The sequence below is a fragment of the Theobroma umbraticum genome, unplaced genomic scaffold (genome assembly GCF_002168275.2).
Source record: "Theobroma umbraticum cultivar Fairchild unplaced genomic scaffold, ASM216827v3 scaffold_44.0, whole genome shotgun sequence".
Taxonomy (NCBI): Eukaryota; Viridiplantae; Streptophyta; class Magnoliopsida; order Malvales; family Malvaceae; genus Theobroma; species Theobroma umbraticum.
The window spans coordinates 12,579,273-12,594,609 of NW_018397255.1; the positions used below are offsets into that span (position 1 = coordinate 12,579,273).

General features: G+C 32.3%; 1 protein-coding gene across 1 annotated transcript; it reads right to left on the reverse strand.

Annotated features, from left to right (window-relative positions):
* Window positions 1–11,313: 11,313 nt before the first annotated feature.
* On the reverse strand, window positions 11,314–15,135 carry PRT1 (proteolysis 1). Its single transcript, XM_021444986.2, is given in 8 exon segments — window positions 11,314–12,014; window positions 12,016–12,275; window positions 13,094–13,215; window positions 13,489–13,692; window positions 13,787–14,143; window positions 14,546–14,725; window positions 14,806–14,834; window positions 14,927–15,135. Coding segments are annotated over 8 exon segments (1,389 nt in total). The 5' UTR covers window positions 15,067–15,135; the 3' UTR covers window positions 11,314–11,917.
* Between the last annotated feature and the right edge of the window lie 202 nt (window positions 15,136–15,337).

A 15,337-nucleotide genomic window follows, 5' to 3' on the forward strand; every position in this document is an offset into this window, starting at 1 on the left:
CTAGGATTACAATATCCCTCAACACTTCATCTAAATCTTTTTTCTCTCTCTAAACATTCTTCAATAGATTGAGTTGCTAACTTAGAGTCTCAATTTATTTATAAGTCTCTGTTGAGTTCTTATAAAAATATCTCTCTTAATTAATTTACTATATATCTATTTAAATTCAACTAAATCAAAATTCATTAAGTTTGTGCTTTAATCTTAGCTACATGCGACATATAGGTAAATGTCTATCTTATATGCAAATCAAATCACTTAATCAATTAAGTGAATTTAAACTACTATTCCATTTATGGCCTAATCTAAACGCCCTTTGTCAAGTTGTATTTAAATATTCAAATCAATGCAATTGGTGATCAACCAATTAGAAGCATTCAACATAGAATTGGAATAAAAAACTTATATTCCATTGATAACAAGTAAAAAAGAGATAAAGAATTCAATCTACATGTTAAGTTCGATCAAAATCCTACAAAAAGAAAATTAATTCATAATACCTAGTAAAAACATCATCCAAAGAAAATTAAATATCAATCCAGGTCAAAGAAAGCGAAAGAAAAACAAAACTAGAGAAAGAAAATAAGATTTTTAGTTTTCGAATATCAAATCTTCTTTGATTTTCCTTGTTTTCTTCTTTTGTTAACAACTTCGTTTTCTCTAGAAAAGCTACTCTGAATGCCTCCCCTAAATCCCTTGAAAAAGCCCTTTTAAATACCTCTCAAAAGCTCTAATTTCCCAAAGTCAGAAATAGGTGGAAGTGAGGTAGTGTTGGAATGACAAATAGGAATCAGGTATTCTTGTTTTGAATAAATCAGAAAGGCATTTTTTCCCTACAAAAAGGTTATTCGTGGTTGGTATTTGACAAGTTTAACTCTGGGTTCGACGTAGTCCAGAAATTTCATCAAATTTTGTTTTATATATACTAGATTATGGTCCGTGCGTTGTACATGAGCCTCTTTTTATAATTTTTTTTACTTATTTTATTTTTTTATACTCTTCATATGGTTAGAAGAGAAAATCCTTTTGAGTTTTTTTTTTTAAATATACTATATATATAAATTAAGTTCTATCTAGAGAAAAGGAGGAAAGCATATATATGTGGTACTTACTTGGGGTGAGAAGAGGGACAAGTTGGTGTTGTTATCTAAGAAATGAAGTTGACATTTGTCCAAAGCATAGGCCATTATTACTGCCCACCGACTAAGGCATATGGGCAGCCATTTTATATGTAACTTCTGACGTGGCTTCTTTCTTGTTAAGTGACATTTCACGTCACCATCTATGTTTGCTATTTAAAAAAATGTAAAAAATAAAATATTTTTCTATATATATCTTTCTAAAATATTTTATTCAAATGATTATATTCACTTGATAAGAGCAACTCATGTTAATGATGACATGAAATATTACCTGAGAGGATCATTATTTTTTAAAAGTTAAAGAATTAAAATAATATTATTTATACATATTAAGGAGAAAAACGATACTTTTCAAAATTTGGAAATGAAAATAAAAAATCTCAAATTAGTAGGTAATCAAAAAAGTAATTTATTCCATATGACATAGTATATGGAGGTTGTAAAATTGGAAAGAACTCAAAAACTTGTTTGAATTAATCTAAAATTAAACTCGATAAGATCTAAATTTATTAAAAAAAAAGTCAAAGATATGAATTTGAAAAAATTCAAACCCAACAAAAATCAAATTCGAAATGAACCAAACTTGCAACAATGTGAACTTCAAGATCCATTTGATATGAAATTTATAAGAACTCGAATTTATAACCCCAAAAGGTTTGAATTATAATTAAATGAGTTTGTCCAAAATGACTAAATAAATCAATGATAATCTTTTTTTTTTGAGAAAAAATTTTACCTCCTTTGTCTTTTTTGCTTTGTTCATCTTTCCTTTTTAAGAAGTCTCAATATTTTCGACCCTAAACAATAAATGTACTTGAGTTTACTCTTACTATTTTTTTTTGTTTATTATCAATTAACATCATTGCAGAAAAACCCAAAAAAGCCAACAATAAAATTCCATCAAAACAAGAAGAAAATAGAGGTTTTAGAAAAAGAGACAAAAATGTAATTGGCTTGGGTTTTTTTTTTATTACTATTGAAAATAATCTCAAGATCCATGCAAGTTTAACTTTTATGATTACTAAAGGTAAAGCATCCCATTATTATGGGAGCTTATGTGTCACAGTTTGTGATCCCATAACTGGTCCAATTCAATGGAAAGCTCGAACCAGTAGCACACATTTATGCCACGTAATGTCTTAAGGGCAAAAATTCAGTTTGGAGCGACATCAGTTAGGTACCTATCGATAATCAGCATCAAACCACCATCAATTGGGGATTTCCAAATACCCGACTACACTGGGAGTTCGCATGAAGGGCCATAGTTTAAGTTAGATTGCTGGCATAAGGTAGTTTTAATAGGGCTAGAATTCTTTTTTATTTATTTTCCTTGCACTAAGACTTTAGGCTAGTGGTACTCTAGTTATGAATAAAACATTAATTTTAGCGAAAAATACCCTAACACTCTTAACTTTTAAATCATATTTACATACAGATCCATTAAGTTTCAACGTGAACATTTCATCTTAAAAGAATATCTGCCACTGGACAAATAAATCGAATCATTAGTCAATTGTTAATATTGCTATTAGTTTAATGATGTGGCATTACTAAAAGGATAATTTTATCTTTTATTAATTTTAAAAATTACTAAATTATAATTTTTCAAAAAACAAATTTCTACTTACCTTCAGCCCCTCGACCACCCAATTACCAAATCTGGTTGGAAAATGCTAGATCTAGCTAGATCGAGATCCCTAAATGAGCACCCATCATAGTGTTCCTTGATGGGTGCTCTCTAATGTGGGTGCTTGAATCTAGTGCTTTTTGGGAGCATCATTTTACTACTCCTAGGGGAACATCATTCATGTGTTCCCTAGAGAGCACAATTGGGTGCTCCTTGGAAGCAACATTTGCATGCTCCACAGGGAGCATAGATCTAGTGCTTTTTGGGGAGCATCGATCTTAGTGGTCTTGAGAGCACCAAATCTTGTACTTCTTTAGAAATCCAACCAGATCTAGCCACGGGGTGGCCAGTCAGGATAGGAATATCACTGAGAGGCCTAAAAAAAGAAAAAAGTAAAAAAAAAATAAAGAGCATTTAGACATTTCTGTTTAAATATTAACCCTATTTAACTATTTGGGGCAAAGTGTCCATCTTACAAACTAGTACACCCATATGTAATTATGGTTAAAAGTTAGGCATGATAAAGTATTTTATCCCTAATTTTATTTAAATCTCTTGTTACCTGCTTTAATTGTATTAAACAACTAGAAATAAAGTTTGATTAGAAAGGGTGCTATCACATTATAAATAACAATCTTAAGTTTAAGGAAAAAGGCAATTAGAGTCAATTGCCCTAGTAGTCAATTACTCAAGCATTCTAGTATTCATAGGTTATTTGCTTAGAATCTTACGTATTTCTTTTCTCTTGGGAATAAAATAATTATTTTTTCGCAAAGTCTTTTCTTCAAGTTTATTGAGTTTTTGCTTCCACATCTTTGTACAAAATTCTAAGTTAGGCTTGCTTATGCTTTCAATCCTTAAGCCTTGAGCGTCGTGCGAATCTTAGCTAAAGCCCTAAACCCATGATAGTTGGTATCAGAGCAACGCTTTTTAGACTTACGTACACACTTTATTAAAGCAACGCCTTCAAGAGCTAGGTAAAGATCACATTCCCATATCCTAGGAAAATTTTAAAGCCTATAGCAAATCCAAAGGGTAAGTTAGGACCGATAAATCCTAAAGAATTTGCAATATTGTGAAGCCTTAAATTTTCAGTAAACAAGGTTTTAAGGTAAGTTTTCCTAAACCTTAAAGGCCATAAGGAAAGGAGAAATTTATTTAGAATTGAAGTCGTGAAATTTGGGAAAAGAATGAAAAGTTTTGAAAAAGAGTTGACATCAATTGGTAATTAGCCCGCATCACACTTAAACACCTTCGTTTTAGATAATGTGAGCATTACAAACATAGAAACGATGCACACACGTACTACGAAGTGTTACGAGTTTGAAGATATTTTGCAAGCACTGGATATTAGTGTATCTCGCCTTGAGATGATTATCAACTATAAAGTGTGGAGCAACTTCAAATGTATTAAAGACAACATTGATTAGCTAAAGTCTAATAGCAATAAGCTTTACAAGAAATGGCACAACATAATGACCAATTTAAGTTGCTGCGATGTGGAGTTAAATGAATTGATGGAAGCTACGCAGCAATAACAATGGCAATTGACAGAGGTTGTCAAAGGTCTCGAATAAAGAGTTGCGCATGTAGTTAACAAATACCAAGAAGTTTCACAACGTGACTTCCAAAGTAGGCAATTTGAACAACAGAGCTTTGGCACTAGATTAACGATCCAAACGTCAAGTTCAAACCACCCATATCCAATGTGTGCTGCAAACAGAGACACCCTGCACATGGGAGCCGCGTACTTAGACATCACAAGCCAACCATGAGCCAGACATCTACATGGCGGAACACATCCAAACTTAGAGGTGTTTTAGAAGCAGCCAATGGGGAGGTTGCCTCAATCTAGCCCACACCAATCGTGGGGAACCTACTGGAGACTTATGGTGGTGAGAGACCACAAAGCAATAAGGGTGCTACCTAAATCGAGTGAGGGAGAATTTCATGGTCCATGATCTCGTGACTAGTTCAGCTCCATGCAGGGCTCAAACTAACAGCACACATTTGTGCTACACAGTTCCTAAGGGCATAAATTAGGCTTGTGGTGACATCACTCATGGGCCCATCAATAACCAGCATAGGGCCACCATTGATTGGGAGTTTCTAAACATCTGACTACGCAAGGAGTTTACATGAAGAGCTTGAGTTCAAGTAGGACTACTCGTATAAGGTAATTTTAATGGGATTAAAATTTTTATTTATTTATTTTACTTGTACTAGGACTTTAGACTAGTGGTGTTCTATTTAGGGATAAAATATTAATTTTATTTAAATCTTTTGTTACTTACTTTAATTGTATTAAACAACTAGAAGTAGAGTTTGATTAGAAAAAAGTGTATCACATTATAAAAAGCTACTTTAGGTTTAGAGAAAAAGGTAATTAGAATCAATTTCCCTAGTAGTCATTCATTTAAGCATTCTAGTATTCATAAGCTATTTACTTAAAATATTAAGTATTTGTTTTCTCTTAAGAATAATATAATTATTTTTTTGCAAAGTCTTTTCTTCAAGTTTATGGAGTTTTTGCTTCTGTATCTTTGTGCAAAATTCTAAGTTTGGCTTGCTTAGGCCTTCAATCCCCAAGCCTTAAGCACCGTGTGGATCTTGGTTAAAGTTCTAGGCTTGTGACACGTGGCTCTCCCAAAATTTTTAAAATTTTCTATATATATATATAAATGATCTCTTTAAAATAATTTTTTATTGAATAATTAATATAAATAAAAAATAAAAAAAATAACTACACAAGCTCCATTCAACTATACCCTAACTCTTGAGTTTTTCTCGAACTTTTTAAGTTTCTCCACAGCTTTTTCCCTTTCTTTCTTTTCGTTTTTCTCCTTTCATTGTGAAATTATGTAAGATAAATTTTTTTAATTTTCTTTTTCTATTTATATTATTATTATTTATATTTATTTAGTTTTTCAATTCTATTCTATTTTCTTATATGTTCTAAGTTTCTATAAATTTTCTTCTCCAAATTTTTATGAACCATTAACCATAATTTTTTTTCTTTTTTATTATGTGGGTTCTATCTTTTACTTGTTATGTTCTTCTTTTTTTATGTTATGTGCATTTTATTTTCAATGATTTTAGTATTTAAAAATTAACAAATGATTATGTGATTCAAAAATATAAGTTGTAGGTTTGTATTATTGGTTATTGCTTAAAATTTCACCAACATATTATTTTTTATTAATCGTGATTATATTAGAAGAAATTATCTTAAGTATATCGTTTTTATGTGCTTTATGTTTTATATTTAGTTGAAAAGAAATTATCTTGAATATTTAGTCTCTAAACAATCTTGATTATATAAGAGAAAATTATGTAATTTTCAAATATAAGTTGTAGGGTTGTATTATTGGTTGTTGCTTAAAATTTCACCAACATATTATTTTTTATTAATCGTGATTATATAAGAAGAAATTATCTTAAGTATATTATTTTTATGTGCTTTATGTTTTATATTTAGTTAAAAAGAAATTATCTTGAATATTTAGTCTTTAAACAATCCTGATTATATAAGAGAAAATTATTAATTCTATATATTGTATTTAACTAATTATATTTTATGTAATATAGTTTTATATTTAGTATTTTAAGTTTAAGTAGAAATAAAATAAGAATATTGGAGGTTGACTGTTTAATTTTTTAGTTGTTTATATTGAGAAAGACAAGACTATGAAACAAAATGGATTATGAGTTCTTTATAGATAATTTACTTGTTTATATTAAAAAAGACATTACTATTTTTTTTTAGCACAGAGTCAATAATTGATAAGTTTAAATTCAAGAAATATCGTCAAACACAACTTTCCTAGAAGACTATTATAAGTTTTTCTTTTTCTATTTTTTTATTTACATGTTATATAAAATTATTATCTTTATGAATCTTTTGATTGTTAATAATTAAGTTCATCATATTAGTTTTAAAAATTTTAACTTTTATTCTTTTTTATCTTTAATCCCCAACAAAAGTTGACTAGCTCCGTCCCTAAGGATTACAACCTTCTCATGGCATTAATATATAAAAGAAAAAACCAAAATTTAAAAGAAATAATTAAAAAGTCATAACTGCACACAAAAGTTAGACTAAGTCCAATAACAAGTATATTTTGTTTCTTTAATTTTGAAATAAAGAAATTAAGTCTATAAAGTAAAAACAAGAAAAGTTTACAAGGGGCCAAGTCTTTGATGATAATTCTAGTGAAGCATTATGGACAATTGCAAAAGACAAGTAGTGAAGGGTACATACAAGGCAAATTGCCATCCTTTTGCAATTTATATGGCAACTTTCCTTACTTGAGTTCAATCATAGGTATTTTGTAGACTATTTGCCAGAAATTCATTGAAAAATTTCTCAATAGCATGGATTAGCTCATCAATTGTGTTAGTATTGAAGAAATTGAATTGCTCTACAAAAACATTTAAATCTAAATTATTTGGTGGTTGATTTAACCACAGGCTTCACTCTCTAATGGGGTTCTCCCCTTTCTTTTATATGTATCGCTTTGCATTGTCTTGTTGGATATACATGTCTCTGTTTCATCACATTGAAACCATTTAGATGGGATTGCTGGTAAACAAGCCTGTCTGATATCATTTGTCACTAATAGAATCAGTTTGGTTGTTTTTAAGGTTAATTATATTTAAGTAATTAGACTTAGTGAGTTTTTTTAAATGATATTAAAATACTTTATATAATACTCAAACACTCAAGTCTAAAAATTTTAAATCAATAAAATAATTGCTGTTTTTCATCATTATCCAAACAATTATATCAATTAATTTTAACTTTTAAATATCATGGTTTCATCTAATTTATAAATTATAATATATAAATAATAATTAATAAGGTTACTGCTTCAACAAATTAATGAATTAATTGACTAATTAAATATTTAGACTTATTAAGTTAATTCAAACCAAGACAATATAGACCTCTTAATTCTTAATTTTTCACCAGTGCCAAAATCATCAAATGTTAAAATAAATTAACATTATACCAATTAATTTAAATACCATGATTATTAATTACCTATTGTTGCAAACTTTAATCAATAATATGAGAATTAGTTATTGATTAAATTTAGTATGTTATTTGTTATTATTTGCATCCAAGCATTTGACTCATTGGTTGGTGCATTATTTCTCTAATTAAAGAATAGGGTTTGAATCCCCCCTCCCCCAATTATAACAAAAAAATATTATGTTATTTGTCAAGTCAAGACAATTTTATTTTCCATTAATGCCAAAAAATGAAAATAGTCAAATGTTAAAACTAGAATAATGTTATATCATTTAATTTTAATTATCATGATATTTTGGATATCTTATTATTTCTAAGTATTAATTTTAGGTCAATTAATTGACCCATAGAATGATATGTTTATATATTCTTATTTAGTTAATATTTTTATGAACGGGAATTGGTATTCTTTTAATAATATCCAGTATTCATTCAATCAGACATTTGTCTATATAATTATATCTAGTGTTAATATTTATATTTATGACCAAATCAAAATAAATAAATAAATATAAGATGTAATTCTTGAATAATTGAAATACTACTAAAAATAGAATGACTAAAAGGATAAAAATAAAAAGCAAACCAAAAAAATACTAATAGTAAGTATATATAGATAAAACTATAGTATCACCCAAATATCTATTAATTATTTCAAATTTCAAACTTTTTCTATTGCATTTTTAGTTTAAATTTGTTAAATTAATCAATTTTATCGATTTAACATTTATCAATTTGCCATCTATTACCAAAAAAAAAAGTTATTTATTGTATTCGAATTTACAAAAATGTCTATAATTTATATGAATTCCAAATGATCCAAAATTTACGGAAATCCACCCAAATCCAAAATAATCCAAACATAAAATTAACCCTAAATCCAAAATAATCTAATTCCGAAACAATTCAACCCGAATTAATCCATCAAATTACCACCTAATAGTACGGAGAACATAGCTTTTATTTTCATATATAGTTAATTAATCAAGTATTACTGTATAGGGTTGGTGCTCAGGTCAAGTAACCGCAAAACAAACAACAATGGAAAAGGGCTGGAGTTGTTCTTGGAAGGATCAAGTAAGTAAACAAGTGGAGAGTAATGAGAGAAAAGGAGAGAAAGAGTGAGTCTATGAAGAATAATTAAGAATAGAAGCCTTTATATATGAAAGTGGTCACTTTCCATAGTTATAAAGGGTATAGAAAAATTAATACTCATCAAACATATGGTAATTCTATATGTTATAACTTGTAAGCACCAAAAAAGAAAAAGAAAAAGAAAATAGCTACACATATATGTTAAAAGGCCATTGTTGATTTTGGTAGAGAGTTAAATAACAACTTACATGCTCACCTTACAAAGGTGCAAATAGGACAACTTAAGTTATCATTTCACAAGTTTATAAAAACAAAAAGTAGTCTGTAGTTTAATCTCTAATCAATCATTGAAATCACATAATAAAAAAAAGCATATAAAAGGAAAAGCTCCTGCTCTACTATTCAGAGATTCTCACTTTCCTTAAAATATCATACTGCATACTAATTTTTTAATCATCAACAGACAACAGGAGCTGAGGAGCATAAATTAATAAAGCCTGGGTATAATCATCATGCTGTTGATCCACACCCAGGCTGCTGAAGTTGAACGACATTGGACCACCCAGCTCGGGCTAGCCATATGGTGCAGGTTCTTCATGTTTAGTTGGAGTGAGACATGAAAAGTTCCAGTGTGTTTCTTGTGCTGCTCGCCTGCTTCTTCCCCAAAGGAAAAAACCTCGGGACATCATAATCAATTTGTGCCCAGACACAAAATAGATTTACATATTAAAGTAGTGATTCTCAGGTGGAAAGTACTACTATATCCGAGTCCATCAAAGGAAATGATCCAAAAAAAAAAAAAACTAAGGAGAAAAAGGGATAATGTTACATGATGTTCTTTAGCTTATCTTTTTAATTCAATGGTGTACTATCAGTGCACTATATATCAAGTAATATTGATTTATAAAGTAAAAGGTATCGAGGTCAAGCTCTATATATATCATTAATATTTGGTTGACGTTAATTTTGAATGCTGGTATTCTCACAAAGTACAAAGTATTATATATTGATCCCAAAGATTTGAACAATTTATCTATGGTGTGCCTGTATACAAGATGGGAAAGTTTAAACTATTATTGAGAGAGTTGCATGAATGGGATGATCATTGTGTAAAAATGGGCGGAGACACAAAGAAGTGGGTGGATAAGAGCTTTGTTAAGCGGCAGGCAAGCCATGTCAAACCAAAGGTGATGTCTTGAAGCAACAAGTCTATCACACCGGAACCCTTAATAAACAATTCCCACCTTTTGTTTTGTTTCGTTTTTTGCCAATTTTAGGGCTTTATTAAAGTAGGGAAGAGTTATTAGGTTAACGCACGATTACCAATGTCCATTGCATCATCCTCAATTAATTCTAAAAACAGAAGAAAATGTAATGTGGGGGCCGGGGGAATCTTTTCCAAGGCAAAAATGTCCCGCCAAAAATCAATTTTGACCTCATTAGGGCTTTAGCAGGGCAAGGGCATTGTGGTGAAGAGGTCGATGTTGGCTGTGTTAATGAAACCAAGACCAATGGGAAGCCTAGCCTACATATTCAATTAACAAAATCGTAAGAAGTGTATCTCTTTGATAATCTTTATGGCACTTTTAATGCATATTGAAATCATTCCAGACCATCGAAACAATACGCAAAGGGCCAAATCCCAATGCGCAACGATGCATGGAATAATGGTGCAGGCACTCCAGTTGGATCCTTATATCTATTTTGAAAACCCTAAAGCCCTAGGGCCACTGCAAACCCCAAACCCATCTCCTCCAAATCGCACATTTTTTTTCTCTTGTTTATAGCTCTATAATTTCTTTTTTGGGTATTGAACACAAATTTCGGTGTTCCCCCCCCAATCCCTCCCCCCCTTTTTACCCTGACTGGTTTGCTGCTTCCCAACTCCCGAGGGTGATAAAGAGCCGTACAATTGGCAAACGTGTGAATACCACACCCCAATCATGACTCCTTATTTAACTGCATACAATCGTTTTTTCACGTCCTCCCGCTTCTTTGAACCTTTTACCGGGGACAAAAAAACAGTTAAGACCAAGCCTGCAAATAGATCGTGGACTGCACCGACCAATAATCCCGCTTTATTATAGCGATAGAAGTTGGTTTTGGACTCGGGTGGCCGCCGGCTTATCTGATGGCTATTGCGCCTACGGGCCAAAGTTTACGCTTTGCAAGTTACTCTCAGGTTCTCTTGAACCAATCCAACAGCGCGTGCGAAAACACACCCGCTAACAAGAAGGTAAATATAATCAAAGCCCAAGCCCATTGGGATGATGAGAGTTTTCCATTTACTATGATCTACTAATAGGCATAATAAGCATATGGTTATACAATTTAAAAACTCACACGAGAAAACAGAAGGTACAAGCAACGCATTTTGGGACAGAGATAAGGCCCGATCAAAGACTAAGCTGCAAATCAATTTCACAAACAAATTCTGTTACTCTCTACTTTCTTCGCAAATGCACAAGATGCCAAGCACATAAACCAATCATGAATGTAAAGAGTAGTTCTATACATATACACAATGTCCACCAGGAATATCCGAATATACAGACAGCTATACTTATTAACCAACGCCCCAAATCTGTACTCGCCACCATGTCGGCTCACATCTGACATACGTACCAGGCTCAGCCAGAGAAAGCATCGTGGTTCACGTTGGCATGCCACCACAAATAGATGCAAAGAACCAAAATGATATTTTAATTAGGTCACCTAATCACAAACAAGGAGCAGCTTCCAACAAGCCAGGTGCTTGAGCTTATCACAGACCAAGGGCAGCTTCAATTTGAAATGAATGCAAAAGGCCATAGATACATAGAAACATGCAATAATCAAAGCGACTCCACAGGGTTGCATGAAATATACAAAATTGGATCGCAATGTAACGGGGATTAGAATAGTACCTTGCCTTTTCCCGCCCAATTTACAGAACTAAGTAAGAACCATGATCCATAAGTAATCCACCTGTCCGTATCACCAGAAAATGACTTTGGGGGTTTTTGTGGACTTCTGTATTCAATCAGTGGTTAGGGTATCATCTTGGTCCCCCATGCTATCCATGTGAAGAAATGAAGCAGCTAGATTACTGCTAATATTATCCTGAGAATTGCCATGCTGGTCCATTTTCCAAAATTTCCGAAGCATCATCAGAGATAACAATAGAAGTAGAACCATTATCTAAACGTTCAGTCATCAGCCTCAACCTTCGGAAAATGTCGCACTTCATAAGCTCAAACTTGTGTTCTGGGGTGTGTCTCTGATTGAACCTTCCTGGAAACTTAGGTCGAGTATTATAGCAATCTCCACAAAGGTCAAAGCCTATTTTCTCCGTACAATCCTTGCATCTGTATCTATCCCCAACTATTGGAGACATCTGCTGGTACAAACTCAAGTATTATTGGCTTACCGCCGATTTTTTTTTAAACTGATAAAACAAAAAGACTAGCAATCTCCTACTTTATTAACTCATTCTATCAGCCAACAGCTGGATGCAAGCTTGACATTCTACTGAGAAATGTAAGAACAACTTCCTGTCTCACTGCAAAGTTAACTACATCTTTCATATCTTGCCAGTATGATGAACTTACTAAATAACATTCAAGCAAAGATTATCGAATAGATAGAAAACGAAGAGAAGTAACTCAGTTAGTTTAGCAATTCAAAGCAATAGAACTCCTCATCTTTATCCATCAGGTCAAGCATAAATGTTACTTGAAAAGTTCTTAACAAAATCCAGCAAAAATTGAATCTTAAAGCACATAGAGAGCCTGGTTATCTTACATTATGATCTCCTAAAGCAATAAAATGCTATCATTACAAATTTACAGTGTCCAGAATGAATCAACAGACATTAACTAATAAGTGTTAGAAAGAGAAGAGAAGACACAGGCCAAAACAAGCATGTACATATGTACTTGCAATCTGCACTTCCACTAGACTAAATACAAATAATTTTAATTAGGTAAAAATATTTAGTCAAAATGTGATGACAGAAAATAAAAGGATGACAGTTTTTAAAACTTCTAGAAAGGGCTATGTTATTTATGGAGATAAAATGAGAAAAAATAGAAAACAGAAGTACGAGCAAGCAAAAAACCAGCTCAATTGAACTTTTAAGGCAACTGAATTGGTGTGACAGCAAAACAGACACGCACACACACTCATTTAGGAGACAGGGACCAAAGTATTTACCCCACAAGCATCACAACCAACTCCTATATGTATATTCGCACCAGGCTGCACTGAGAAAGATAGATGGTCTCTTGAGGGCAACTGGAGAGGTGATAAATCTTGCTTACCAGCCTCCAAGGAACCTGAAAACTTCCAGCCTAGTAATAAGTAGTCTGAAATTGTGCAGGACTCAAAGTTAATGCAACACAATAGTACCACAATCAAACTCTTTTAAGATGGATTTTACCAATATCAGTAATCATATGCTTATTTTTACACTTCAAAAATATGGCAAGAAACATAACAGCAAGAAAGGGGGTGGAACAAACGTTATAATCCACCTAACCACTAAATCAACCAAATCTTAACTTGATGGGCACTCAAATAAGATAAATCAACTGAGCATTGAGACATACATGTGGTTGCTCTCTCATGCTTGGAAGAAACTTGCTTTAGCTGAACAGCATCTCTTCTCAATGCATATTCTTTGGGAAATTTAGCAGCCAAAAACTGATCAAGCATCAAACAGACTTTTGGAAAGCCCCTTGGATGCAAACCTTGACAAACTTGACATCTAAGCATTTCATCAGCAGGGATGATGATGCAAGTTTGACAATAAACTGACAAAGACTAAGATCAGAACAAGTCCATAGATAACAGAAAACTAAAACTTAGTGATGCTAATTGATAAAAACAAAAATTTCAAAAGCATACCATGGCCACAGTTAAGAATAACAGGACGAAAAAGCAATTGCTTGCATGCAGTACAAAGCAAATCCGCAACTGAAACCTGTTCCTTTTCTTTGCCAGCAACAGGTTTTATCTTACTAAGATCTCTATCAGAGTTTTGGTTGGTATGAATTGTGTCATTATCATGAGGCTCTACTTGCCCAGCAGTTTTGCAAAGTTCGTCTTTGCTGGTAGCGTGAGAGTTCAAATACGAGCTAGACTGAAAACACATGGCAGAAGAATGTGCAGGATTTCTGAGGTAATTAAATTCTCCGTCAGCATGTAATTCACAAGCATGACTGTTGAATTCTGGCGAGAAGTAGCCAGCTTTCTTTTCCTCATCTGGAGCAAACCAAGACAACAAGATACAAAGCTTCAGAACATGAGACAAGGTATGGTGAGAATAATCTTGTAACTACCTACAACTGTCCCTTCCTTTTCTTGACAGACGATCGACGACTGGATAGTCAGGTAAATATAAGCAGAGCATTTGAATGCGAGAATTGGGTGACAAATTACTTATATTGAACTAAGGATAGTCTCATGAAATAAATTGTGCTCTTGAAAATTATACTAATAAGCAATACTGGTCGACAGATAAGGGTATGTTGAATTGATACTTGTCTTACTTTGCTTTTGGTGGAAATGAACAATTTCTTACTAGCTTTGGCCGGTAATTAACAATAAGCATGACAACATATTTGGAAGAACATGAAAGAGAAGAGAAGAAGAAACCAAGCTTACCCAGAATTTCGTCTGCCCTTTTCTTATACGTAATGGGAAATAACTTTAACAGCAAGAAGTGAAGCATTTGGCAGATGCCTGGAAAGTGAGAATATGGATTTCTACAAATTGGACAATGGGACTCGTATCGAGAACTCATTGATTTCTTAACGCACCAAAAACATGATATATGACCACAATCTGTAAATCAACAAAAAACAAGTATTAATCGATCAATAAAAGAAAACGAAAAATAATGAAAATTCTAGCAAAATTCTTACGCAGAACAATTGGCTTGTAGAGAAGATCCCTGCGGAACAACCAAATGAGCAAACAGTTTTGAGTATCGACAAGATCGGTAGAAACATTTGGAAAAAGTGGTTTCTGATTACTACTACTTACAAACAGACGCAACAAACGAAATTGTCTGGGATTTCTTCAGAGTTGAGGAGAGCGTCAGGAGATTGATTTTCCATGAGACAAGTTTCTGACGTATCCACTGGATTTCCTTCCACACTGAATTTTGGCGGTTGGCAACCCATCTCCCTTATGCTGTATTTTATATACCACTGGGGCAGGATACATTGGACTGCCCATTTTGGGAATTAACTTTCACCATTTTATTCACATTCTTCAGTACAATGGCTTTCAATGAATTTATATAATTTTTTTTTGTTGAAAAAAAGAAATCCGAATATTTGATTTAATAATTGATACATGATTAATTGAACAAAAAATAAAATTTCTGTACTATGATCTTTTGTTTTTCCAAATTTGGTCTGTGCTTTCGGTAAAACCTTAAACCCTCCGACG